The 24,869-nt window shown below is 37.6% G+C and overlaps 9 protein-coding genes and 1 non-coding gene across 12 annotated transcripts; 4 read left to right on the top strand and 6 right to left on the bottom strand.

The window, feature by feature from the left end:
• Window positions 1-117: 117 nt before the first annotated feature.
• SiaT (Sialyltransferase) lies at window positions 118-1,553 on the bottom strand. The gene is made up of 3 exons (XM_066402521.1): window positions 865-1,553; window positions 440-814; window positions 118-365 (listed from the first exon to the last, which is right to left on the bottom strand). Exons 1-3 carry the CDS (start codon window positions 1,502-1,504, stop codon window positions 124-126), a joined length of 1,257 nt encoding a protein of 418 aa, XP_066258618.1. The 5' UTR covers window positions 1,505-1,553; the 3' UTR covers window positions 118-123.
• A 392-nt stretch (window positions 1,554-1,945) lies between these two features.
• On the top strand, window positions 1,946-3,435 carry Tmem43 (Transmembrane protein 43). Its single transcript, XM_066402522.1, has 5 exons — window positions 1,946-2,084; window positions 2,138-2,361; window positions 2,413-2,704; window positions 2,761-3,052; window positions 3,108-3,435. Exons 1-5 carry the CDS (start codon window positions 1,983-1,985, stop codon window positions 3,326-3,328), a joined length of 1,131 nt encoding a protein of 376 aa, XP_066258619.1. The 5' UTR covers window positions 1,946-1,982; the 3' UTR covers window positions 3,329-3,435.
• Window positions 3,436-3,617: 182 nt separating this feature from the next.
• LOC136416968 (O-glucosyltransferase rumi homolog) lies at window positions 3,618-7,391 on the bottom strand. Of its 2 annotated transcripts, none has more exons than XM_066402413.1 (5): window positions 7,170-7,391; window positions 6,945-7,110; window positions 6,606-6,892; window positions 6,360-6,553; window positions 3,618-4,544 (listed from the first exon to the last, which is right to left on the bottom strand). In XM_066402413.1, exons 1-5 carry the CDS (start codon window positions 7,321-7,323, stop codon window positions 4,119-4,121), a joined length of 1,227 nt encoding a protein of 408 aa, XP_066258510.1. In that variant the 5' UTR covers window positions 7,324-7,391; the 3' UTR covers window positions 3,618-4,118. The 2 variants fall into 2 exon arrangements, with proteins under 2 accessions (XP_066258510.1, XP_066258509.1); XM_066402412.1 differs by having other exon boundaries at window positions 6,945-7,113.
• Window positions 4,739-6,941, top strand: Gmppb (GDP-mannose pyrophosphorylase B). Of its 2 annotated transcripts, XR_010752761.1 has the most exons (3): window positions 4,739-5,575; window positions 5,628-6,166; window positions 6,221-6,941. XR_010752761.1 is itself a non-coding variant. In XM_066402414.1 (2 exons), exons 1-2 carry the CDS (start codon window positions 4,807-4,809, stop codon window positions 5,954-5,956), a joined length of 1,098 nt encoding a protein of 365 aa, XP_066258511.1. In that variant the 5' UTR covers window positions 4,739-4,806; the 3' UTR covers window positions 5,957-6,941. The 2 variants fall into 2 exon arrangements, 1 of the variants encoding a protein (XP_066258511.1); XM_066402414.1 differs by having other exon boundaries at window positions 5,628-6,941.
• Window positions 7,392-7,647: 256 nt separating the features above from the next.
• On the top strand, window positions 7,648-9,250 carry Bcs1 (Bcs1 chaperone). The gene is made up of 5 exons (XM_066402539.1): window positions 7,648-8,066; window positions 8,118-8,257; window positions 8,310-8,522; window positions 8,575-8,908; window positions 8,959-9,250. The coding sequence occupies exons 1-5, from the start codon at window positions 7,744-7,746 to the stop codon at window positions 9,218-9,220; spliced, it is 1,272 nt and encodes a 423-aa protein (XP_066258636.1). The 5' UTR covers window positions 7,648-7,743; the 3' UTR covers window positions 9,221-9,250.
• A 70-nt stretch (window positions 9,251-9,320) lies between these two features.
• Window positions 9,321-10,696, bottom strand: LOC136417049 (uncharacterized). Its single transcript, XM_066402540.1, has 4 exons — window positions 10,386-10,696; window positions 10,214-10,334; window positions 9,867-10,162; window positions 9,321-9,813 (listed from the first exon to the last, which is right to left on the bottom strand). Exons 1-4 carry the CDS (start codon window positions 10,544-10,546, stop codon window positions 9,615-9,617), a joined length of 777 nt encoding a protein of 258 aa, XP_066258637.1. The 5' UTR covers window positions 10,547-10,696; the 3' UTR covers window positions 9,321-9,614.
• A 351-nt stretch (window positions 10,697-11,047) lies between these two features.
• LOC136417023 (uncharacterized) lies at window positions 11,048-12,162 on the top strand. Its single transcript, XM_066402511.1, has 5 exons — window positions 11,048-11,266; window positions 11,325-11,448; window positions 11,505-11,648; window positions 11,704-11,855; window positions 11,908-12,162. Exons 1-5 carry the CDS (start codon window positions 11,082-11,084, stop codon window positions 12,113-12,115), a joined length of 813 nt encoding a protein of 270 aa, XP_066258608.1. The 5' UTR covers window positions 11,048-11,081; the 3' UTR covers window positions 12,116-12,162.
• Window positions 11,464-16,287, bottom strand: MED15 (mediator complex subunit 15). Its single transcript, XM_066402509.1, has 12 exons — window positions 16,135-16,287; window positions 15,737-15,876; window positions 15,516-15,626; window positions 15,179-15,327; window positions 14,994-15,113; window positions 14,261-14,513; window positions 13,918-14,111; window positions 13,803-13,866; window positions 13,477-13,744; window positions 13,228-13,395; window positions 13,040-13,172; window positions 11,464-12,962 (listed from the first exon to the last, which is right to left on the bottom strand). The coding sequence occupies exons 1-12, from the start codon at window positions 16,188-16,190 to the stop codon at window positions 12,828-12,830; spliced, it is 1,791 nt and encodes a 596-aa protein (XP_066258606.1). The 5' UTR covers window positions 16,191-16,287; the 3' UTR covers window positions 11,464-12,827.
• A 282-nt stretch (window positions 16,288-16,569) lies between these two features.
• On the bottom strand, window positions 16,570-24,865 carry eys (eyes shut). The gene is made up of 19 exons (XM_066402668.1): window positions 24,469-24,865; window positions 22,646-22,950; window positions 22,243-22,587; window positions 22,024-22,192; window positions 21,755-21,972; window positions 21,345-21,701; window positions 20,760-21,283; window positions 20,396-20,706; window positions 19,677-19,872; window positions 19,471-19,622; window positions 19,280-19,416; window positions 18,986-19,231; window positions 18,764-18,937; window positions 18,480-18,711; window positions 18,262-18,427; window positions 18,009-18,213; window positions 17,563-17,956; window positions 17,178-17,511; window positions 16,570-17,114 (listed from the first exon to the last, which is right to left on the bottom strand). The coding sequence occupies exons 2-19, from the start codon at window positions 22,926-22,928 to the stop codon at window positions 16,722-16,724; spliced, it is 4,836 nt and encodes a 1,611-aa protein (XP_066258765.1). The 5' UTR covers window positions 22,929-22,950; window positions 24,469-24,865; the 3' UTR covers window positions 16,570-16,721.
• TRNAC-GCA (transfer RNA cysteine (anticodon GCA)) lies at window positions 23,087-23,158 on the bottom strand. Its single transcript has one exon. It is a non-coding gene; the product is annotated as a tRNA-Cys (tRNA).
• Window positions 24,866-24,869: the final 4 nt, after the last annotated feature.

Consider the following 24,869-nt stretch of genomic DNA (forward strand, 5'->3'; position numbering starts at 1 on the left):
CTTAGGCAACCAACGATACAGACAAGCTTTGCAGGAATTTTTATTAATTCGCCATTTTGAACAGAAAGGATTGGGTTTATGTAAATCACTTTTAATTCTTTTAGATGTTTTTGTTAAAAAGAATTAACACTTCAAATTTCTAAACCCCGACACTCTCACAAATCCTTTTTGAAACACATCATCATCAGTAGCTTCGTTGAAATGGTAAGTGAGTAATTTCTCAGCAGCCAGAGGGTGCCAGGCTCCAAAAGTGCAGGCCGGATTTTCTTTGGGATCGAAATAATGACAACGTTTGCTCGCTCTCGTTGAGGGTACATACTCCACTACATCCACGAAGGAACAATGAGGTAAAAGAAGGCGCAGCCCTGCAATTAGACATTATACAGGGGTCTACTAAGCAATTTGTATAGACTTTATAAAGCAATTTATCAAAAATTACCTAAAAACCCTGATGATGGCGGGTTTTTCCTAAGCCTTCTAGGAGAGTTCCTTTGTAGGAAATCCCACACGTCCCATACAGTCAACGGATTAACCATGAAGATTCTAGGTCGAGCCTCCTGCTTCCTGTAGATCATTAAATTGGGGATAAAATTATGCTCAGGGCGTTTCAGCCATTCCTCCAGAGAGGCTGAGTAGTTGCTAGGGTCCCACACAACCAAAGTTAGGTTTTTATATAAAGGGGAAGTTAGAAAGTTAAATTCTGGCCTGGTAACCACTTGGGAGTTTAATACACGCACTGTGGTCTTTGACCCAACGTCGTGGCGAAAGTGGCGAGTTGGGGCGTGGTTGAAACGCAACACCACTTCGTGGGAATCTGCAGGGGCATGAATTTGGTACATTTTCAACGAAAGAAAAAACCCTTACCAATAAATCGCCCTAAATCTGAATATCTTAAAGCTCCAGCGCTGGTCACCACAACGCAGCTATTAAAATATTTATTCTCAAAAAATTCTCGCTTCGGCATTGAATTCCTCATTGCTTCGTCGTCATTAATGTCTGACTTTTTTAAAGTCTTGAATTTGGTGTTTAACAGCTCGCAAAGCACCTGCTTTGCACTCTTACCTCTGAAATCCTCCCTAATACCCTCATAATGCACATTATAAGTATTATTTGAATGCCTCAAAACGTTACTTTCCTCCTCAAATGAGTTGCTTAAGTGAGTTAGCATTAATTCTCTAAATTTTGCAGTTTTTTTACTGCAATCCCCTTCAGAATCATTATTTAAGCATCGAAATTCGGTGCTATCTAGGGTCACTTTATGCGGATTTGAACTGGGAATTTTCGGCCTTGGTAAGGAGTGCTTAGATCGGGATAGAGTTTCATTGCTTAAGGGCATGTGGTAGCCGCGGTTATAAAGGTATATTTCCTGGTCGTAAGGGGAAGTAGTAGGCATGTCTTGGCGCTGAGGGATTGTCCAGCGTCGGGACCACATCATGTAAAAATAACCACCCATTCCGATTACTAGCAGGTTGATGAAGATGACGTTGGTAATGGAGCACTTCATTGTCGTGATCTTTACAGTCTCAGGGATTTTTATCGGTAGAAGAGTCTCATTCGTTAGAACATATTAATTACAGTTTTAAAAAACGACGCGCTATAGAACTTAAAGCAATCTGGATGACGTAGAAGATGTCTTATTAGATCCGGACTCACGGAGCGTTAGCAGTTGCTTTGAGTTTTGATAGCTGCTTGAAATTAGGTTAGGATTTTTGAGGTATTTAAAAATTTTAAATAAAATTTCTATTTTAAGGTTTTTAACTCAGTTCTAAAAGAAAAGTTATATAAATTACCTGATATGGTTCCGTTTTCAATATAAAAGTGTCGCACTTACGTATTACTGACAAAAATCCTTAAATATCAACCCTTCACCCCCCATGAACATCCCTTAGCAATAAGTAGGTCATTCACTAAAGAGACATGCGTCTTTGTTACCGCTCTATTTAATACTAAATAACCCCTTCCCCTCTTAACAATTAACATAAATGGAAATAACTTTCCAAGAAGAATTCCAAAGGAGCTGGCTAACATCCCTTATTGGTATCTTAGCTCTTTGTTCTGGCTTATATCTGCTAACTTGGAATGAGGTAAGTAAATACTCTCTTTCCCTGTTTGTTTTCACTACTTGAATGGAAAGCAGGGTCGAGCAGTACACCACCATCACTCACTTGAGGAAACCCACAATAGTGCCATATCTCTCAATTTATTTAATAAGTTACAATCTGAATATGATGGCCATGTAGTGCACATTAGTGGTGACTTAAAAGTTGATGAGCCTCTTGGGGAGTTGGAGTATGGCATTTCCATTCAGGCTGTAAAATTGAAACGCCGAGTGCAAATGTATCAGTGGGTAGAAGAGACTAGGTTTGATTATTTGACATTTATTATGTGTCTGGAGTAATTATATTATTGTAGCCCTAGAGATGATGTAGTTGAACAGCAAAGCTACAAGGACTATTACTACATCACTGAATGGCGTGATAAGCTGGTTGATAGTGATAATTTTTATATTCGTTTTGGTCATGAAAATCCCAAGGAAATACCTCTTAAAACTGTAACTTATGTGGCTCCGCTAGTACGTTTAGGACCATTTTCTTTAAGCGATAGGTTGAAAGACAAATTTACCGAGTTTGAAACACTTACAAGTGATGAACGACCTGGCAGACCTGATATTAAGCTGCATATGGGTATTTATTATCATTGTCATGTAAGTCTGAATGCTTCAAAGGCTGTGAAAGGAATAATGCTTCATAATAATTGAAGGATGTATTCAACCCTGAAGTTGGTGATATTAGAGTGCAATTTTCCTATGCAGGCCCTACAGATGAAACTGTGACTATAGTTGCCAAACAAGAAAAAGATACACTAGTGCCTTATATCACCTCCAAAGGCAAGGAAATTGCTCTTGTGAGATATGGCAAGCTAGATCTCAATCAAATATTCAGTGCTGAACATTGGGATTTTAAATTGGAGACATGGAAGTTAAGACTTTATGGGGCATTTTGTATTTATTTCGCAGTAATTTGTTGGGCCAAGCTATTAAAAATTATTCTGTGTAAGTTTGCAGTGATTATCTGACAAAAATGACTACTTCAGCTCAAATTTTATAGGTAATTGCCTTCCAACTTTCTCAAACATCATTTCAGGAGAAGCCATTGATGGAATGAATTTTCTAGTAGCAGGCTCTATAGCTCTGTTTGTTATAGCTCTCGCTTGGGTTGCTCATAGACCTTTATTGGGAATGAGTTTGATTTTTGCCTCGTTCAGCCCGTTTTTTTACTGTTTAATGGGTGTTTACGGGGCTGCGCCTAATGATTTGTTGAGAAATTAAGTTGTAAATTATTTCAGTTTTGCCAAAGTGCTGATTAGTGAGTTCGTATCAAATTTATTTTAAATCATAATACGACTTTTAGTTCTTTTTAATTTAATTATTTCCCGATTTGATTAAACGAAATTTGGATTTGCTGATTTCTCTCTTAAAAATTGTAAGTGTAATATAGAAAATCACAAAATTGTTCATATTTTTTTTGAATGCAAAACGTCCCTGTAAACAAAGTAAATTATTTATTTAAATATTAGCAAAAAAGTAATAAAAATACACATGCAAGACAGACTTATTTATTGGTTCTTAAATATGGAATGACGTAATGGAATTAATAACTTACATTTTAATGTTCACGCAACATTCAATTTTGTAAAGCAGTAATTTAAAACTTATCACCTATAGATTGTTTGGAAATGTATTAAAATATTCTTGGATTTAACTATTTACAGTACGCAATTTAGCCAATATCAAACAACCAAATACCTATAAAAGGAATTAAATTGATCTTACGGCTATTCTAGAACTGATTTAAAGTTGATATAAAAGTATAGATACTAAATGTATGGAGATTTTCTAGACGTATACTTAATCTAAATCGTCTTATTGTCATGATTACATTAAGTTATTATTGTCAGAGATCACAAGATACGATTCCATCTCTTACATACATGTAAGTAATATCATTATTGTCAGTATCAAAGGACGGTAAACAGAAAGCTAGTAAAATAGCGGGTATTAAACAAGCTAAGACCGTTCTACCACATCCAATTTAATATCTTGCCAAAGAAACCCTGCTTCAACCCTTAATCTCGATCAAATTTTCGTCTCTTACGGGCTTATAAGTGAGCAAACTCGCATACTTTCTAAGCAACTTCCTCCAATAACACGACACGTCCTTCATCTTCAAATGATTCCAAATTAAGTTATAACCATTCTCCGCGATTTCCTTAACCACATCATCATAGTTCATGGCAAATTCTAGCAAATCTCGTATCTCCTCCTTACTGGCTTTTGAGTCCACCGGAATGTAGTGAATCCAAGGCTTTAGGGCGGCGTAGAAAAACTCCTGCCACTCATCCCCAACGTGGAATACTACCGACTTACAAAGTAGGATATGTTTAAACCTGAAACTGGCAGCTACACCTCGAAAGTTAAACAGGTACTTGTATTGGCAATGAGCTTCGAAGGATACTTCGGGTGCTGGAGCTGCTTGAAGGGTGTCCTAAATAGAAAATATTGTCAATTTCCATTATAGCAAGGGAATATGCGCATTTTGAATGACGTCGTATGTGAATTGCATTTAAAGCCATGCCGCCGAACACATAGCCACTGCCTCGAACCCAAACAAACATTAAAACTAACCTTCGATTTGCTTTGTTGGCACAACAAAATGCCTAATCTTATCGAACCGAGATCATCCACGTACTTCCTAGCATTAGTTTACGTTTCTAATTGTTGATGAAAAGGTGTAATTATAAAAAAACATGGGAAGTCACGAAGGTATGAGGGCATTAATCTTAGTGGGGGGCTACGGGACCCGTTTGAGACCTCTCACATTGAGCCGACCTAAACCACTAGTGGAATTCGCTAACAAGCCCATTTTGCTTCACCAAGTTGAGGCCCTAGTTAAAGTTGGAGTGACTGAGGTTATTCTTGCTGTGTCCTACCGTGCAGAACAAATGGAACAAGAACTGGCTGAAGAGGCTGAGAAGTTGGGGGTGAAAATGGTGTTTTCACATGAAACTGAACCTTTAGGCACTGCAGGCCCTATTGCCCTGGCAGGAGATTATTTAAAGAAGAGCAACAAGCCTTTTTTTGTACTAAATTCTGATATAATTTGTGACTTTCCTTTTCAAAAATTGATTGACTTCCATAAAGCTCATGGTAAGGAGGGCACCATAGTGGTGACTAAAGTAGAGGAGCCTTCAAAGTATGGGGTAGTGGTATATGATGACAAAAAATGCATTGAAAGTTTTATTGAGAAACCACAAGAATTTATTTCAAATAAAATCAATGCTGGCTTATATGTCTTGAATCCAAGTGTAATTGATAGAATAGAGCTGCGCCCCACTTCAATTGAAAAAGAAGTGTTTCCATCCATGGCCAAAGACAAGGAACTTTATGCATTTGATCTGGAAGGCTTCTGGATGGATGTGGGGCAACCTAAGGACTTTTTAACTGGCATGTGCTTGTATTTGAAGCATTTGCGGAGCATTGAACCTGATAAACTTTATAATGGACCTGGAGTAATTGGTAAGAAAAACACATTTCCGCACTGATATAGATTTAAAGGTATTTGTATCAGGTAATGTACTTGTGCACCACACAGCAAAAATTGGAAAAAGTTGTCAAATAGGACCCAATGTAACAATTGGCCCAGGTGTTGTTATTGAAGATGGAGTATGTATTAAAAGGACAACAATACTGAGAGATGCAATCATAAAATCCAATACTTGGCTTGAAAGTTGCATTGTAGGGTGGAAGTGCACAGTGGGGCAGTGGGTGAGAATGGAGGGTATTACAGTTTTAGGGGAGGATGTAATTGTTAAAGATGAAACCTATATAAATGGAGGACAAGTACTTCCGCATAAAAACATTGGGGATTCAGTGAGAATGCCTCAAATTATTATGTGATGGACATGTGTAATTGTTTTCCATATGAAGATTTTCAGATATTACATAAATCTAGATTGGATTAATCTTCATCAGCTGATTGTCAGCCAATTGGTTGAAAACATCTGTCGATAGGGATCAATTTAACATAAATCTGCATTTCTTAAAAGGACAAATTATGCATGTGAATTACAATATGTATTGTAAAACTTAAATCAGGTACTATCTGAAGTAAGTATGTAACACCACAGTAGTTTTCAATTTGTATCAGTTAATAATTTATAGTTTAAACAACTAGAGAGCTACTGTGCTAGTCCATAAATTTAAGTAAAAAGTATTGTGTGCAACTGAAAATTGGGCATATTTCTAATATTTATATTATAATCATTTCTTGACTAACAAAACCGATTTTATTTCCACTTACTGCGTCAGATTTCCAGGCCTGATTTTTTGTATATTGCGCATCAACTAACTCAGGATTTTCCCTTGAAAGCAAAACTAAAGCATCCCTCTCAGAGCATGTTCTAGATCCGCGAAAAAATCCTTTCAACTGCTTATCCTCCCATTTTGTTTTATTACCTAAAGATCCTAATTTCTCTCTATGAATATCCCAACGGCCTGAAAATCCCAACTTAGAACCTCAAACAACAATAAGGTAAGTGCTTTGTACCTATGCCTTGAGGATAGAGGCTAATAGCAGGCCCCCCTTCCCAGAAGGCCCAGGCTGGGTACATAATATCATTATACTCTGGGGTTTTGCTAAATGAAAATACTGGTCCTGAAAACCCATAATTCTTGTGGATTTGTGGCCAATCTCTAGTGTTCACAATAAACTCCATATTGGGCATTTCAGAAATAGATTCAAGCAAAAAATGCTCCACCCCATTACATCTACTTGGAAACATACAATTGCGCTCTCGATATAATTTGTGATCAATAATTTGATACTTCGTCCCTCTGCAATAGTCATTAAAAAGAAGTGTTTTGAAGTTATATTTGATTCACAGACTTGGTCTTAACATTCTGAATGAGACTCTCGGATATTCCCTTCTTAAACATCCTGAAATCTTGAGATATTACTGGAGCATGGCAGTTACAATGATTAGTGTTGCAGGGCTTATACATATGCTTGGCGTCTTGGATAAGGTTCAAATATTTTTTATATTTGACGTTAGCTTCTAGAAGCAGCGTTCATACGCATAAATTTAATTCTAAAACTAGGAGAAAAGCCTACCTTTTGTATACTTGTTGAGTTTTTCTCGGGCGCAATTTGGATCTTCATTTTGAACTGACTTATTCAGTGTTGTAGCATGAACAGAGTGAATTATTAGAAGAGTATTATAAATAAAACATACTAGAAGCTGGAAATTGCTACATATAATCTGCATAATACTTAAAAGATTAATTTTATTAAGAAATTAGAAAGAAAAATAAAAATATAAAAACCCTTGAGGTTTTGAGGTTATGCAGATGAATTATAATCAGTTTTACTACTTACAGCTAGATGGCATCATAACAAAATTATAGATTTTTTTAGATAGTAAAACGTTTATTTAACTCAGTGATTTATAGATAGCGCCAAATTAAAAAACTATAAGAAATAAAGGAGGCTTTGCCAGCGCATGCATAATAACGTAACGAATATGTTTTGATTGTCATATTTTTGACAAGTGAATCAGCTGGTATTTTATTGGTTATGTTAAGAAAATATTGAAAATTTTCAAATTCTTACAACCATAATTTTATTTATTTTTAGGCAATGTATTATGATTTTGACCACATAAATTTAACTAATAATTAGCCTAACTATGACTTTAATCGAATACTTAAGCTCACTGACGGACAACCCATATTTCGGTGCCGGTTTCGGTTTATTTGGAGTGGGCGCCGGAGCTGCAATCCTTCGGAAGGGCTATCAAACGTCCCTTGTCCTGTTTAGGAGACATTACATGATCACTCTTGAAGTGCCTTGTCGAGACAAGTCTTATCAGTGGTTACTGCAATGGATGACAAACAAAGGCGCCCGTCAAACACAGCATTTAAGCATCGAAACTAGTTTTGAGCAAAAGGATAGTGGGCACATCACAACCAAATATGACTTCATCCCTAGTATTGGGACTCACTTTTTCAAGTAAGACGGACTATTTGAAAACCACATTTAATTGATTTAACAAGAAATAAGGTATGGGAGGACTTGGATCAAAGTAGAGAGAACTCGTGAGCAACATACTTTAGACCTTCATATGGGAGTGCCATGGGAAACTGTTCAGTTGACTGCATTTGGATGGGATAAGGAAGTTTATTTTAATATTTTAGAAGAAGGTAAATTAATATTAAAGAATGCAGAATCCTATTTAATACTGTATGTTGTTAGCTAGGCAAATGGCACTAAAACAGCATGAGGGAAAAACCATAATGTATTCGGCAATGGGCAGTGAATGGCGTCAGTTTGGACACCCCAGAAAAAAGCGGCCAATTTCTTCTGTTATCTTAGACACAGGCATTAGCGAGCAGATTTTAAATGACTGTCAAGAATTCATCAGTAATCCTTCTTGGTATTCAGAAAGGGGTATTCCCTATCGCAGGGGTAAGTGAGTGCATTACTCTTTTTTAACCCTAAATAATTACACTTTATAAAGGATACTTGTTGTATGGCCCACCTGGCTGTGGCAAATCCTCATACATCACAGCTTTGGCAGGAGAGCTGGGTTTCTCAATCTGTGTTTTAAATTTATCTGAAAGAGGCTTATCAGATGACAGATTAAACCATTTGCTAAGCATAGCTCCACAGCAAAGCATTATTCTTCTCGAGGATGTAGATGCAGCCTTTGTGTCTAGAGAAGACACTGAACAGCAAAAAGCGGCTTATCAAGGTTTAAATCGCGTCACTTTCAGCGGTTTATTAAATTGTCTGGATGGTGTTGCTAGCACTGAGGCCAGGATATTGTTTATGACCACTAACTATATTGAAAGGTACTGTTTCTGAGATGTTTAAAAGGATTTTTCTCAAACTGAGATTGCAGGTTAGACCCAGCTTTGATTAGGCCAGGAAGAGTGGATCTTAAGGAGTACATAGGATATTGCACAAAATCGCAATTGGAGCAAATGTTTTTACGGTTTTATCCAGGAGAAAATTCAGTGCTGCAATCCCAGCTTTTTGCTGAAAAAGTGTTGGACGAGGGGAGAGACGTTAGTCCTGCTCAAATTCAGGGGTTTTTCATGTTTCACAAACAAACAAAGGCTGAGGAGGTGATTAGTGATTACAAAATGATATGGAAACTTTGATGTTGCAAATAAAATATTCTTTAGTATGAATGTGTCTATTTGATTTATAATAAGTTTATAGCATTTTACCGCACATTTGCGTTCACCATATTTTCAAGAAGCGCAAGAAAAAATAAAAATCAACGTGTCTGGGGATTTTGGCCGTATATATTCGACATATTAGTTATATGAACTATTCCATCCAAAACTTCCACATTGTATATGTGCGTGCAGAGGTTTTATTACATGCTAATATTTGTTGAACTTATTAAGGACAACAGAGTTAATACACTTGTGCTAGTAGGAAAATTATTGTACCTAACACGTGTCAAAGACTACTTTCCGCACTTGTTAGGTAGGTGATTGTCAACATAATACAAGAACATTCTTACAAACAAGATATTTCATTATTTATTTACCCAGAAAGAGTTGTAGGATTCAAAATTCTATCAATAATTTCATTTAAAACCTCGACGATTTCTTCCATAGGATCCATAGCCACTTTCTTAACAATATTCAAAATTAAATTATGGAAGATTGTAGAGAACACTGTGGTCATGGCATTGGTAATCCAGTCAACCAGGCTATTACCCTTAAACTTCAATTTTATAGTTCTGTAAAGCAAAAACATAAAATTTGCCTTAAAATCCCCGTTTTTCCCTCTTACCCAGTATGTTTAAAATCAAGACCGTCTATGACAATATGATAAGCATTCAAGTCACAGCCGAGCTTCATATGCACTTTAAGATTCTTGACATCAGCAATAACATGCCCGGAGATGCTAATTAGAGGCACTTTAGTGTGGTATTTGTAAGTCAGGTGTATATCTTGCCATGTCAAGATAAACTCGATATCGAGTTTCTTTGCGTCGTGATCATACGACAGCGTTACGTCCTCGTAACGTTCAATTGTGGCCAGATTAGTCAAATTACCCTCGGTTAAATGAGAAGTTCCAATTTTAAGCTAGAGATGACTTATTAATATTATAAAATAGCTAAAAACTTATTGCCATACATCAACAGTCTCGTCTGGCACTGTTACTGGGTCCATACCAGCCTCTAAAATGATCTTATTAACTTGGGGTAAAATTAAGTCAACGAAGTCGTTCAAAGTCGCCGTATCTATGTCTTGAAGTCTGAAACTCTTAAGCTGATAAAATTATTCAAAACCCTCATAGGTTACTTACGTATCAAGATCTATGTCAGGAAGCTTTAAAATTACATCTTTAAGCTCATCTATAATGGCCAGTTTTATTTGGGTGCTAGCTAGTAAATCGGGTTCAATTTGTATGAGCTTGTAGGCCAAAGAGGCACACAAGAGCAGGGACACTACGTAAAGATACTTCATTTCGCAACTATTATGTGCGTTTTGAGTAGTAGACCCAGCTTTAAATAACAGTCAAAGAATCTTATCTCTCGAGAGGACTCAGGTCAGCTGTTTTTTTTTAAACCACGGAGAATGATTTTTTTTGTCAAGTACCACATATAATGAAAATACTTGAAAGAGTTTTATTCATTGTACTTTCTTATTTCACACGCATCGCACGTATACATCATATGCACCACGTGGAGATATAAAAATGCTGCGCCATTAAAATGGTGTTAAAATGGTATTTTAATTTTGAAGCACTTTCCTTGCCCAATCGCAAAATGTAGATGCACATCTGCCACCTGCAAATCATCCGTATCTCTTCCAACTTATCATTGGAAGGTTAAAGCTTAGAATAATGGGTTTCAAGTGGCATCTATAATGTGAAAGCCGCCGCAAACACTCAAATTATTTATGACTTACTCCTAGAACTAGATAAGGCTGTTTTGATAACAAATATATAAAAGAAACCCTCTAGTTCTGCACAAAACTATATCGAATCCAAAAAAACAAAATGAAGTTCGTGTTAGTAGTGCTTTTGGGAGCTCTAAGCCTAGCTCCAGCTGCAAAAATCAAAACAAAGGAGGAAATAGTACCTAAGACATTACCTCCTGTTGATTTACCTTTACAAAGTATTCCTGACAAGGTATGGCTGGACTTGAAGAGGATTGTACTGGAACAGGGTGAGGAAAACGCTTCGTAAGTTTGCTATAGTGGTTTATTGGCTAAAGCTAAAGACGTTTAAAAAAAAAATTAGTGTAAGAGCTGGTGTCATCCAAGCAGACGTCACTCAGTATGTTCTGGAGATATTAAAGAATGTCCAACGAATTATGGTTCAGGACGGCTTCGATCCTATGCATCTGTCTGATCAATACGTTAATGTAATCCGCAGTTGATTTTACTTTTGAAAGTTGTTTAATTAATGCATTTTCTACAGTTATTGGTTGGATACGTCAGTGCTACCAACGGCTCGATACAGCACCTCTCCACCATTACCATTTCTAACAATGTTTTTGCTACTTATTCTTCGGACACAAAAATTTTGGAGTTGACCCTTCCTCTGGCATTCGACTCCCTGTTGGTATAACGAGGATAAACATTAAAATAATTGGCTTGTTGTAAAATGATAATTTTAGATAACTTATGATTACCACACTCAAGCATTATTGATTGGAGTAACTGGGGATGTGAACGCTGAAATTTCTAATGTAAAGCTAAACCTCCAGCTTGGAATGAATTTTACTGACTTGCACGCTTTTGTTCACAAAGCTGATATTACCAATTCAGGGTATTTTATAACCCTTATCTTTAATAATAATTGGATTACATGTTTGTTTTAGAACGATCAAATGCAGATTTACTGGTTTGGGACTCTTAGATTGGATCATCGACCTACTGTCCGACACCTTCACCACTCTATGTCATGGGATCATTATTTCAGTGATTGATATAGTAATTCAAGTGCCAGTTGAACTTGTAGTGGGGAAAATCAACGAGATCATCGATGAAATTTTCGCACAAAATTCAACTTTGATCCAAATGAATTGATTATGAAACTTGAGTGTGTTAAATAAAATTTGGGTAATTTACAATAAGCTGAATTTAATTACTGAAGTGGTTATTGATGTTTGAAAATGCAAAAACAGGTGGGACTATTTAATTTTAACAGAAATATACATGCATGGTAAAATATTTGCTGACTTTGTCTGATAACTGAAAACCTTATTATGTCCTGGTAGTTGAATTAGGAATATTTGTTTTGAGCACTAATATGATTTCAGGGGTAAATCAATACATGCCCGTCTTTGTTTAAGTTATAAATATGGCCCGTATGGACATAATTCGATTTGACCTCCGCCACTATCGTGTCAAGATTTAGTAATTTTGAAATTTTTTCTAATTATATATGAATTGTAAAAAAAAAATTCAAATTACTGGTTCCGCTGTGAGAAAAATGGATACCAGATGCAAAAAAGTGCAACATTTGACGAAAAATAGTTCACTATGAGATTTACTCAACGACAGTCTGAAGCTATAAAACTCCGAATATTTTGGATCGCAATAATTTATTTAGGTTGTCAGTACTCTGCGCCTGGTAGCCAATCCTTTCACAGTAGAAAAAGCTGAAAAATTAAAGCTAATTTTCGACAGTACCTATGAACAAACGGTTCTTGATCAATCAAGTGACTTTAGACACAAAGTAGTGATATAGCTTTATAAGTAGATAATATTATCAAAAATAATAAATGTTACCTACTGATTACAATCCCATTAATAGTGCTAAAGAATTTATCGCCACGGCACCGGTGGGCGATGAAGCCTGCCTCACACTCATCTCCCAGGTATCCAACAAATGTGAAACGGAAAAGTTTCTGGGAAGTTTCTTTATTCTCGCCTAAGTCCAAAAAAGGATAATTTTTAACACATAAAAGCACAATAAAAATTTCCTGGAAATTAACAATTTAAACTTACCAAAAGAGCATCTTGTACGTCAGAGAGAAACTTGGTTGCATTATATTCGTACGGAGCCATATGGCACGTCGGAGATTCCTTTGGATACTCTTCGGGAACAGTCACAGATATAGGAGGAACGCATGGTAATTGTCTAAATTGTGACAACAATAAATATTGTAGAAAGCAAAAATATTAATTAGACATACTTGTCATCCAACCAACAGGTGAGCTGAATGCCTTTGGCACCTGGAGGTTGATTGGAGTCAAGGCTGACCTTAAAACGTTGGTCTAAACGTGCAATTTCACCTTGTAGAACGTCGGGAATGTCACTGGTTGGCTCTTCTATGCACACTTTCTTCAACGGAGGTACCAATCTAAGTTAATAATGTTAAAACTAATAACACATTTAGATCATAAAATTTGCAAGAAAAATTTCAATAGGGGCGAAAACTTACTTGAACTCTGGTCCAAACAATGCGTCCAAGGTGGGCCCAAAAGTCCTGTGCAACGTGTGATTGATCACCGGACTCTGTAGATTTTGCGATACCGCATCGAGCAGAGAATGAAATACGTGGGGCTCCTTAAAAGGCAGTCCATCTCCCCGTTTAAAATCAATCTTTTCCAAGACAATTTCGCACTTTATCAACGTCTCCAGCGGCATGCGCTGCTGGGGATTCGACAAAATTTCCAACAATTTCTTCATTTTACTCATTTTTTCGCCATCTATATAGTTGTTCTTACATTAAACCTCAATTTAAAACTCTGAATTAAACCTACATACCATCATTCCCCATTCGGGTGATCATCTTCCTGAGAGGCTCCACATATTTACTAAGTTGTCTTATCTGAAATTTTCGCAATAGAAATAATAATTTGCGGTTATAAGCCAAGCTTACTTTTTCCCTATAAGCTTGCTCATCTGGTAAAGCTCCTCCAGCATTCATAGGACTATGTCCAGGCTGTCCAGGTGTGTTCAGAGACGTTCCAGGACTAGGAGTCATCCCCAGCTGCCTCACACCAATAGGCATTCCCATTGATGATCCAGGACTAGGAGCCAAAGCAGGTGAAGCACTGGGAGGCTGGGAAATACCTAAATATAACTTATTTATTTTTCATTTGGTACACAGTAAAGGAATCTTAACAAAAGATTGATCTAATTTATCAACAACGTGTGTCCTGAGCATATTTCTGCTTCTTATTATTGTTGGTAAGGAATAAAAACATTTTTAAATAATTTACCGGCGCCCGCAGGTGATTGAGCAGACGTTTGCAAAGGTGACTGAACAAACATTTGTCCAGGACCGGCCTGTCTTACATAACCCCCGCCGCCCATCATATTGGGGTTTAATAACATAGCTCCAGGTGCGTTGTGCTGTTTTGGGGGCAACGTTTGCATCATGGGTCCCGACATGCCACCCGGTCCCATTGGCATACCACCGCCTCCCATTTGAGCGGCGTTCATTTGACCCGGACCTACCACTTGCGGTTGCATCTATAGAAAAGTAAAAAAAGTTGGAATATATTCATTAAAAATTTAGACATTGACTACTTTCAGCAGTGGTTTGAGTTATGCAACAGTGTAGAATCTATAATTTTTATTTTAAAAATGGTTTCTCAGCATCTCTGTTGTAGGATTATTTAGAAGTTATGTACAGATTAGAAATACAAAAGTTCATGATAAAAATTAAGGATGATAACGCCAATTATCGACGGTAAGAAAACCAAAAAAATTAAACCAAGTTTATTGCAGAATATTGCAAATTGTGTATGTGTGTACATTCAGAACTTTAATCTTGAGCAAAATAATTTTTTCTAAAGATTTTAATAATCTCGAGCCTTTAGTGTTTTTTCCTGAGAATTTCATTCATCTGTGAAATTTTATACTTCAACAATACAATAGTGATTTTTTATTGTTAAGCTGCACATAGACGCACTACATAAAGAGAATTTGCAAGTTTAAATTAAACCTTACCTGCATGCCACTCCCCATTTGTCCCGGCATCTGACCGCCCATTTGTCCTTGGAGTTGCATGGGAATTTGCCCTGGCATGGGATTATTTGCTGTCATTGCCATGTTTTGCATTCTTGGCACCTTTCAGATTTTAAAAAATCGTTAATAATTTTTCAAAAAAACAGTCAAGCAATTAATTGAAATACCTGCATTGGCATGCCTCCCATGCCTATCATTTGCTGATTCCCACAACGGTTATTAAAATTTGAGTTCTGCATCATATTTGAAACTGGCTGTCCAGGGCCTGTCATTTGACCTGGCTGAGGGTTCATGCCAACCATAGGGTTTCGGCTGCCTGAATTGAGTTAATAGTAGTATATTTCACAGTCATTCAACATACCTAATAATAATGTCTTTTAAATTTAGTAGATATTTTTAACGTAGCAATGATTTGTAATAGGGTAATCCTAAACTTGAATATGCTTAGGATTACCTCATTACAAATAACTGCAAGGAGTTAGAAATATAAATATGAAAACTAACCTTGGCTTGCTAAGTTCTGTAGGGCATTAATGGGATCAGGCATACCTGGTGCCTGCTGCTGTGGTGCACCTGGGACACCGTTCATGGCTCCCGGTTGTCCTTTTTTACTATCTAGGAAAACAATTTACTTGCACTCTAATAATACCCATCTGCTTGTGTACAAGAGTCACATAAATGAGTGAATCACTATTCATACACAACAATGAATGTATCTCACTTACTCATCTCTCTGACATGTAGGATCAGACGAGCAACAAAACTTAAATACTCCTCTTTGTTCTTGGCTTTTTGAAACACATGGTTTTCCATTTCAATGCTGTTTCGGGAAGTATTCATACCAGACTGCCTAATGGCTTCATCTCTACAAAAAACATCAGAGATATTAGATATATTAAAAACTGGGTGCCAGATCATTGTTGATTAAAGACCAGAGGAAAAGTCGTCTAAACAAACATCTTCTTGGAAGTCTTTATGTAAACAAATTTCTGACATGACCTGTTTAGCTCTTATAGATAAAATTGAATATTTATTTAAATCATATTGCATAAGGCATGTTAGTAACATGAAAATCCACTAGCTTCAGGAATTACTGGTTGGTGGGGCTTAAAGACAGACTTACATCTTGGTGACCACATTCTGTCTGAAGACAGGGGTTCTCCAGGAATCGTCCGCCATGGTTGTTCAATTAAACCGAGATTGTTTTTATCTCATACAATTTTCTGTAAGAATATCTCTAATTAATATGTAATTAATTCACTTTTAAAACTTTAAAAATAGTTAAACAGTCTACAAAATTATTGGATCTAAATCCAATGCAGATAAAGGAAAAATGAAAAACAAATTGGATAAACATCAAACTTGAAGGGTGACAGTAGCCAATGTGAAGAAATTGCGCTGTTGCCGTTAACATTAATACTTGCTTGTCAGTTGGATAGGTGCTCTGTTTCTGCCGTAGTTAACAGACGTCATTAAGATTATTACGAATATGATAATTTTTTAAATTTTGAAAAATACAATATATATACATATATATATAAAACGCGATATATACAATAATCCTAATTTATTATACAAATTCACAAATAATAATACAACATAATATAACACAATAGGTGTAAAGACAATTAATAATAATTTACTAAAAACATTATAATAACAAACACTCATAATACAAAATACAAATGACTAGGGTAAATTGTTATAATCTTACGTAATTTTGCAATTTGCAATGTTAACTCCTTCAAACGGTGTAAAATCCCTAATAATTCGTTCGTCATTGGCGCTGAAGGCTTCAATGCAACCCTCAAAGCTTTGAGGAAACAGGCCATTTGTTTCTGCAACGAAACTGCTGTTGCCGGACAACCCCCCAATGAAGAAGTTACCATCAGAAATAAATGTTGATGTGTTATTATTGAATAAATCCAAACGTTTCGAATCCATCCTCAGAGAAAATGGCTGCAAAATTAATTCAATAGCATGCCATAACCCATCAGAGAGTCTATAGGAGGGCACTACTTCCACCAGTTGTTGGTTTTTCAATGAAAAAGCTACTTTTAAATGCCCGGACTCTAGTCCTAGACCCAGAAAGTCCTTCTGGTCCTATAAAATAAGGATAATAATAAATAGATAAAATACTTAGGCATTTGTGTTTGATTATCAAACCCTGCTTCTAGTCCACAGTAGAAGTCCATGGTCTTTAATAGTGGTAAAATTCAGGTACAATTGATTGATTTCCAATGAAGAATCTTTAATTCCGCGCCTTTTATCGCCCAACTTTTGTACAATCAAATAGCTTTTCCCCATAAAAGAAGGGCTTTTAACTTGGATTTGCGTCTCACAAAATCCTCCCTCAAACCCCACATGGCAAGCACAAGTGGAATTATCAGAGCAGTGTCCATTTTTGCAATTTTTGGCAGAGCATTTAGGGGCAAACTCGCACCGTTCTCCATAATAGGGTGCCAAGCAAGAACAATGGGCATTCAGCAATGAGTCTAACCTAATGAAATAAGTTTAAATGGCTAAGAACGCAATATGAATAAAATTATACCAGCAGGTGCCTCCATGAAGACACACCTCTCCTCCGCAAGGAGTGCCGTCGCAATCAATCACATTTCTAGAGCTCAAAATATTCTCTTCCATTAAATAGATCTGCTTTTCATCAATGGAGAAGTGTCTCAAACATCCTGTGTAATGCACGGGGAGGGATGAACTGGCTCCAAATGGTAGATGCGACATGTCCGGTAATCCCCCCAAGTAAACACTACCAATGGGCATGTTCACTGTGAAACCATGGTCTAAAACGCCCATGTTAATTACGTGATCTACATAGAGATACACTTTACGGCCGAAGACGCCGAATTGGACTTTGTGCCAGATTCCTTTTAAGAGAAGCCTGGAGCTTCGCACTGTGAGCAATTCTCTGACTTTTGAGCGGGGTTTACCTATATGGACAAATATTTAAGTAGTCTTAGAAGTTACTTTAGACCATTATACCTGAGCGTAATCTCAGTTCCAACAGCCCATTCTGCAAATTTAAACACACAAAACTAGCCTCAGAAGTCCCCAAAAGAAGTACGATGCCGCTGTCCTTCAGCATCCTAATCTCCATCTCCACGTTAAATTTGCCGCTATCCACTTGGACTGGATGTGTTGATAAGTAAGATCGAGATCCGGTGAAGCTTATATCGCTGATATTCTCCTCTAAAGAAATCATTAGATCCAAAAATGTATCTATAGAAAAATACACACTTTTTTCGCAGTATTGGCCGACTTTCCCTAAAGGACAATCGCATTCATAGCCCATCAAAAGAGGGATGCATTGGGAATTATCGCTGCACTGTGTAAAGTTCGAATCGCAGAAATTCATTGCTGACGAGCATAAAGGGCCAAACCACTTGTCTTGACATAAACACCTGCATTAAACACATGTTACCATAAAGATCCCAAATGAACCGAAACACCTACATAAAGGTACTTCCATGGTGCAAGCACGCTCCTCCATTCTGGCAACTTTTTTCGTAACACTCAGTAGTACCGCATTGCCCTACAGCTCTTCCAAAAGCTGCATGCACTGAAGACTGCAGAGGGAATACAACTTTGTCCACTTTTACCTCTACATCGAAAATGCAGCCTGAAAAGCCTGTATGCAGGGGTAGATCATGGGGTAACTGGGAGAAATTTATAGAGTCATGGCCCCCTATAATACCATTTAATAATATTCAGATGGTTTCAGTAGGAGCAATTTATACCCAAATACAACATTGGTGCCGCATTTAATTGCACAGATTGCCCAGGAGATCTGCCAGAAAAATTACCCAAATTTTCAACAAACAACCAAGCCCTTCTGCTATCGTAGCCCAGCTTAACCAAGTAATCCCTAGCTCCGCTCTCAATAGGCTGTGATGTGAAAATTCTTCGAGGGCCTACAATTTACCGTTAACATCCTTCAGGCATTATTATCCTATACAGACCTGAGCCCATATTCCACGTAAGCATGATATAGCCCTTCACAAAACTGACCGCTAGATGATCGGAATAGAAGTCATGCTGCCCATTTTGGCCGATAAAGAGTAGCAGAGAAATTTGTTCTATCGTTGAGGGAGTGAAACGGAATTTGATTTCCATTTTCTGAGAAGTGCCCTCCGGGAGGGGATACGCAGCAAATGAAGACAATCCCCGTACCGTGGACGAGAAATATGGTTCCGACACCTTCAAGCCTATAATCATAACAATAATAATAAGTTAATGCTTACAGTATAACTCACTATTTTCACAAAAGTGTCCATGTTTGCCATAAGGGCACAAGCAAATGTAGCCACTATTAGAGAAGGGGATGCAAGTGCCCCCAAATAAGCAAGGATTGTTGTTGCAAATGGAAATATCGCAGTTTGTTCCTAGAAAACTAGAAAGATATGTCTTTTAACGTTTTTAAATCTAAATAAAACCTGGTTATTACCCATTTTTGCAGTGACACTTCCAAGAATCTCCTTGAGAGCTACACGAAGCGCCATTTCTGCAAGGATTAGACAAACAGGCCAAGGAAGAACACTCAGAAATTTCAAATCCATCCTCAGCATCTTTATAAATGTACACTTTTCTTGCCGACACCTTTGTACAGTGTAAATTTTAACGTTAATTACAATAAAAGGTGGTAAATTTTACCGTTAAATTTGACATGCACCCCACAAAACCGCCCGCTGGTACTTCCTGCTTCTCTTCAGGTGTACCACCCAGATGCAACGAGGCAGGCATTGTAGTAAAAGGTCTTCTAACTGCCATTTGGTCTCCGCTCATCGTTAAAGTATCGTTGATTTTAATTAGGGCGTAGCAGTGTTTGAGATCTTTTGAAAAATTCAAACTGCAATTGAATATAATTACATTTAACGGATGTAAACGCTCCGAATACCATAAATGAATGTCCAACATAGACAACCAGAAATACATTTCAAACATAATTAACTAAACTACCTTCACCATTTAGTCAGCAAGATTTAATTTCATAAGATAAGTATGTAAATATCAAAGATTCAGCACTTTAAAATTTTTAGCGATATGGTATTAGAATTAGTAATAAACTAATAATAAATAAGCTGACAGAGTCATCCTGGGATGAAACACTATCGAGCGAAGTTATTATTATCGTCGCTACTAAATAGCTAAGGGTCGGGGATTCTCCTTTCGAACTGGGGTACTCCCAGAACTGAAAAAGAAAGGGAAGGAGAGAAAATGGGCAGCCGAGATATAGAAAGGCAGAAATGTAGTCAAGTAGTAGTAAATTCGTTAGTTTGTCTTTCTATATTTTGTCAATAAATTAACATTAATTAACTGTGGAGAATGTTCCCAATATTATTCCAACATATGCGTATAAACTATAAACTTACGAGGCTTTAACATTCATGCTATATCCGTTGTTAACAGGAACCTTAAGCTCGCTCAACAGCATTGTTTGGTATCCGCAAGAAAATTTGAACATTAGAAAACCATCCATAACGTACAATGCCATGTAAGTCGAGCTTGAATGCGTGTAAAACAGCAATCCCTGATTCGACAGTGTCTTGGCCTCGAATTCTAGAGAAATGTTGTCGTTTTGCGGCAAAAGATGAGACAAATAGCTGTTTCCTGTGAATGCCGCATTGCGGATTCCTAGTTTCGTTTCGCAAAAGTCGCCTTCGGCATCAAAGGGGCACACACACTAGAATTTTTTTGGTCAAAGAAATGAATTAAATATCAACGACAAACTTGTACCTTATGTCCACCCCCAGCATAAATACACGAGCCCCCATTTAGGCACAGCTGATCAGTCACGGTGCAATCAATGCTGGATATTGCAGTTGTAATCAAAGATGTTTCAGTCTGCTCGGTGCTAAATGCAGGGGAAAAAGAAGAATGAGTGAGGGGTTCTTCTGTGAGAAAAATAATGGTTGTAGATGGTTCAGAGGTGGTTGTAGTATCAGAAACATTGCTTGTAATGCTAGTTGTTACATCAGGGAAACTCCTGTTGCTGCCAATTTCTGTGGTACTTTGATGCTCTTCGGTTGTGGTGGTAGGAAGGGTGGTTTCTGAGGGTATTTGTGAAGGATTACTAGACATTTCTGGGTTGGTGATTATCGTAGCTGGTTCTGTTATAGCTTCAACAGATGATGTAGAAGAGGAGTCTTGGGTTACAGCAGTTTCTATAGTAGTCACAGGCGCACTCGTCTGAGTACTTATTGAGGTCTGTTCTGGTGTTTCAGCCGTTGTCGTTTCCGGTACCAATGTAGTAGTTTTCTCTGCAGTATTTGTGGCTAAAAAATCATAAGCGCTGACCTAAATATGCCAATAAGAACTTACCAGTTGTATCAGTAATAACTGTAGATGAAGATGCATGAGTGGTAGATTCAGCGATGGAAGTAGAAGTAGACTCCGTAATGGTAGCTTCAGTAGATGGTTCCTTTTTAGTAGCCAAAATTGTTATTCTTGTTACACCAGTAGTGGTGATTGTAGTTTGAGGAATGGTAGAGGTGATGCCGGGTAAAGTTTGCGTAATACAATAAGGGATACTAGTAGAAGTTTCGGCAGTTTCAGTTGAAAATGTAGTAGTAGTAGTATCATTTGGCACTAAGACGGCAGTCGTAGCAGTATCAACAATAGTTACAACGCTTGATGCAGTGGTAGTTAAGGTACTTTCTAAAGTAGTTCTCTCTGAAACTATTTTATAACACTTAAGATTAGAAAATCACAATGTAAGCACAAAGACTTACAAATGGTCGGGGTAGTAAAATCAGTCTCAACAGCAATTGTGGAGTTGGTAAAAACCTCAATACTCGTTACAGTTGTGGTGGTTATGGGTGATATGTAGTTGCAGTCTAATTGATTATTAGGCAGTATCAGACACTCGCAGAGAGCCCCTGTTAAGTTCGGAGGGCAGGAGCAGGTAGAATTGTCTATTCCGTCTATGCAAGTGCCACCGTTAGAGCATCTACAAAATAATCCTTAATTTTTGTTTAAAAATTGTTCAAGAGCAATCTACTTAGGCCCCAAAAGACACTCGTCGTATTGTAGCTGACACAGTTCCCCATGGAAATCCGGCACACAATAGCAGACAGCAATTCCTTCCTCTATTAGGCAAAGAGCTGCGTTTTTACAAGGGTTTTTCTCGCAGATTTTGACCAGTTCTTCGCAGTTTCTCCCAGTGTATCCTTTGATTTAAATTTAACCAAACTGAATGAACTCATTGAGGGCTTATTACCAAAGAGACAAGCGCACTCATAGTTGTCTTGTAGATCAATGCACACTGCCCCATTTTGACAAGGAGCGGACATGCATTCGTTAGTCTCAATGTCGCATAGAAAGCCTTCCCAACCGGGCTGGCAGCGGCAGGAAAAAGTATCTCCAGGCCCCTCTAAGCACACTCCTGCATTCTGACAACGCGCATTTTCGCTACTATTACACACCGCTATATCAATCTCGCAATGAATCCCTGAATACCCAGGAAGGCACTGGCAAACATATCCATTAGGCCCATCAACGCAAGTGGCGTTATTCCAGCAAGGGTTGCTTTCGCACTCATTAAAGTCTTCTTCGCACAGCTCCCCTACGTGCCAACCCTCAAGGTTTTACATTCCAAGGGCTAAATTCAGTAATAAACTCACCCACAAAACCGGCAGGACAACTACAATTGAAACTGGCAATCCCGTCGATGCAAATTCCGCCATTCTGGCAGGGCGATGACCAGCAGTCGTTCCAGTTAGTCTGGCACTGCAGTCCCGTGTAACCGTCAATGCAGTAGCAAAAGTAGGTCGAATTCAGGTCGTCCAAACAAATTCCGTGGATACAAGGGTTGCTCAAGCAGGAAAAGCCGTTTTGCACCCAGGGAAGGTTAAGCAAAAGGAGGACCAGCCCTAGTTGGAGGGAGGTGTTATCTATTCGAGGCATGCCGCATTTCTTTGGTGGAGTCCTGGACAATTATATACATATTTGGTCAAAAAAATTATTTAAGTTAATTAGCATTAATTAATAATTAACTAAAAATATATATATTAATTAATTGATTAATTAAAAGTGAATAATTAATTTTTAAAAAAAAGTTGGTCAGGGGACACCCGGGTTTGAACCGGGGACCTCTCGATCTGCAGTCGAATGCTCTACCACTGAGCTATATCCCCATGCTAGAAAGTTGCGCTCTTCTGTTATATCAATTAATAATTTCTGAATTGGGAAATTTTTTTTGTTTAAATCTAGTGTCATTTGAAGGGGATCTAAATAGATATTACTTTGAAGCTATGAAGGTTCTCCGACAGATGGCATCATTTTAAACATTTAAAAAACGTTGCATAACGTAGCGAACATAAAATAAAATGTGCTTATATTCATCAAAAATAAGAGTAACCGCTAACTAATTGAAGTGTAAGTGAATAAATGGAACGTATAGATGAACTAGTTTCAATTTGGTCCACACAATACGCATTGTTTTGGTATTTTTTGCTATGAGAACAATTGTTTTTGAGATTGTAATCAATAAATTTCCGGCGTTTGAACCATTTTTAAGAGTATTTATTAGTGGCGGTCCAGAGGCGGGGCACCAGGGGAGTATTCCATAATCCTAGATAATACCCACATCTCTCGCTGCTCTATTACTCCCTGCTCCTTCACATTCGACCTTTCAAAGATATCAAGGATTACTTTGATAGAGCATGCAACTGCAACACCTCGTCTGGAGCCGCCTCTGGTATTCATGTGTATTAAGAAATTCAGTTAATCACTTTGGATATTAATAGAAACCAGGTGGTTGTTTCATCATATTAACGAGCAGTAATATAACGTTGCGTGACACTCGACACTTTCTGACTAAGATTAATTATTTTTCCCATGGTTTTTCTGAATGTTTCATGTTTTATAATTGCTTACTTTTGCCCATTGTCATTATTTCCAGGATACTATGCGTTAGAAGCATTTATTTCCCCAAAAATATCAAGTTCAGTGCTACGCACAACGTTAAAAACGAAGAATTCTATAGAGGGTGACCAAAAAAATCTCAAGTAGGCGTTGACATATCAGAGGTACGTCTGAGATACATTCATCTTAGCGTTATTAGTCAGATGTTTGATAGTAAACAGCAAATTGCTCAATCAACGCCCCACGTTTACGGTTCACCGGCTATTCCGAGGTTTTTTTCGTGAGCACCCGTTATATGGAGCTATGTAAGATTATATGTACTGGCATTTGCAATGCGCATCATGAAATCTGATGATGTAATTTGTCATGTGAGGCTTTAATAAACAATAAAATCGAATAAATAGATAAAAATAGACTTGAAATAAGCTTCTGAATGTTTGCACTTATCCAACTTGCGTGCCTCTGACCGATAAACTTCCAAACACGTGGCTTACACACTCATCGCTAACTATTGATCAAATGGCCCCAATTGCTCCGATTGCTATAAACACCGTTTTAACATTAACTGAACACATCTCACCTACAAAAAGACTTGAAGAGCGCCTGGAGCTTCTCAATCTTCCCTCCTGAAATTCGGTATTTTTTTTGTTTTAACCACCCCGTAAACAACACGTAAACCAATCACCCCGTTAATAAACCGGAAGTCGGTCTTTCGGTTATCCGCCACCAAAGCTGTAGCCATAGCAACCGAAACAACAAACACTTTTTGCTGTCAACATTGCCACTGCGTCACCCTCATCCCTATAGGCATAAAACCATATTTGTTTCTCAAGAAAAATAAATCTGACAACGTCGCCACTTTTATGGTACAACAGCTGGCAGACCAGCAGTCCATGGTCGATGGTATGGTAGGGTATGAATGGATAGTCTAGTGAGACAAAAGTGGCCGTGCATACCAGTCATTGCAGTGTTTAGGAGATA

This window comes from Euwallacea similis, chromosome 26, assembly GCF_039881205.1.
Source record: "Euwallacea similis isolate ESF13 chromosome 26, ESF131.1, whole genome shotgun sequence".
NCBI classification, from domain to species: Eukaryota; Metazoa; Arthropoda; class Insecta; order Coleoptera; family Curculionidae; genus Euwallacea; species Euwallacea similis.

Bases quoted from the DNA above. Each gene is read 5' to 3' on its own strand.
- SiaT (XM_066402521.1), bottom strand. From the start codon at position 1,504: ATGAAGTGCTCCATTACCAACGTCATCTTCATCAACCTGCTAGTAATC. The intron at 815-864 runs GTAAGGGTTTTT...ATGCCCCTGCAG, and splicing joins AGATTTAGGGCGATTTATTG to ATTCCCACGAAGTGGTGTTG. The intron at 366-439 runs GTAATTTTTGAT...GTCTAATTGCAG, and splicing joins GCCATCATCAGGGTTTTTAG to GGCTGCGCCTTCTTTTACCT.
- Tmem43 (XM_066402522.1), top strand. From the start codon at position 1,983: ATGGAAATAACTTTCCAAGAAGAATTCCAAAGGAGCTGGCTAACATCC. The intron at 2,085-2,137 runs GTAAGTAAATAC...AATGGAAAGCAG, and splicing joins ATCTGCTAACTTGGAATGAG to GGTCGAGCAGTACACCACCA. The intron at 3,053-3,107 runs GTAAGTTTGCAG...CAAATTTTATAG, and splicing joins GCTATTAAAAATTATTCTGT to GTAATTGCCTTCCAACTTTC.
- Gmppb (XM_066402414.1), top strand. From the start codon at position 4,807: ATGGGAAGTCACGAAGGTATGAGGGCATTAATCTTAGTGGGGGGCTAC. The intron at 5,576-5,627 runs GTAAGAAAAACA...TATTTGTATCAG, and splicing joins TAATGGACCTGGAGTAATTG to GTAATGTACTTGTGCACCAC.
- LOC136416968 (XM_066402412.1), bottom strand. From the start codon at position 7,323: ATGCAGATTATATGTAGCAATTTCCAGCTTCTAGTATGTTTTATTTAT. The intron at 7,114-7,169 runs GTAGGCTTTTCT...CGCTGCTTCTAG, and splicing joins ACTCAACAAGTATACAAAAG to AAGCTAACGTCAAATATAAA. The intron at 4,545-6,359 runs GTAAGTGGAAAT...TTTTCTATTTAG, and splicing joins AGGCCTGGAAATCTGACGCA to GACACCCTTCAAGCAGCTCC.
- Bcs1 (XM_066402539.1), top strand. From the start codon at position 7,744: ATGACTTTAATCGAATACTTAAGCTCACTGACGGACAACCCATATTTC. The intron at 8,067-8,117 runs GTAAGACGGACT...ACAAGAAATAAG, and splicing joins ATTGGGACTCACTTTTTCAA to GTATGGGAGGACTTGGATCA. The intron at 8,258-8,309 runs GTAAATTAATAT...GTATGTTGTTAG, and splicing joins TTTTAATATTTTAGAAGAAG to CTAGGCAAATGGCACTAAAA.
- LOC136417049 (XM_066402540.1), bottom strand. From the start codon at position 10,546: ATGAAGTATCTTTACGTAGTGTCCCTGCTCTTGTGTGCCTCTTTGGCC. The intron at 10,163-10,213 runs GTATGGCAATAA...AGTCATCTCTAG, and splicing joins TGCCAGACGAGACTGTTGAT to CTTAAAATTGGAACTTCTCA. The intron at 9,814-9,866 runs GTAAGAGGGAAA...TTTGCTTTACAG, and splicing joins CTTGATTTTAAACATACTGG to AACTATAAAATTGAAGTTTA.
- LOC136417023 (XM_066402511.1), top strand. From the start codon at position 11,082: ATGAAGTTCGTGTTAGTAGTGCTTTTGGGAGCTCTAAGCCTAGCTCCA. The intron at 11,649-11,703 runs GTATAACGAGGA...TGATAATTTTAG, and splicing joins TGGCATTCGACTCCCTGTTG to ATAACTTATGATTACCACAC. The intron at 11,856-11,907 runs GTATTTTATAAC...TGTTTGTTTTAG, and splicing joins GCTGATATTACCAATTCAGG to AACGATCAAATGCAGATTTA.
- MED15 (XM_066402509.1), bottom strand. From the start codon at position 16,190: ATGGCGGACGATTCCTGGAGAACCCCTGTCTTCAGACAGAATGTGGTC. The intron at 15,627-15,736 runs GTAAGTGAGATA...TTGTTTTCCTAG, and splicing joins CCTACATGTCAGAGAGATGA to ATAGTAAAAAAGGACAACCG. The intron at 12,963-13,039 runs GTAAGTTTAAAT...TTTTGGACTTAG, and splicing joins ACGTACAAGATGCTCTTTTG to GCGAGAATAAAGAAACTTCC.
- eys (XM_066402668.1), bottom strand. From the start codon at position 22,928: ATGCCTCGAATAGATAACACCTCCCTCCAACTAGGGCTGGTCCTCCTT. The intron at 18,428-18,479 runs GTAGGTGTTTCG...TGTTTAATGCAG, and splicing joins CACCATGGAAGTACCTTTAT to GTGTTTATGTCAAGACAAGT. The intron at 18,214-18,261 runs GTGTATTTTTCT...ATTTCTTTAGAG, and splicing joins GCCAATACTGCGAAAAAAGT to GAGAATATCAGCGATATAAG.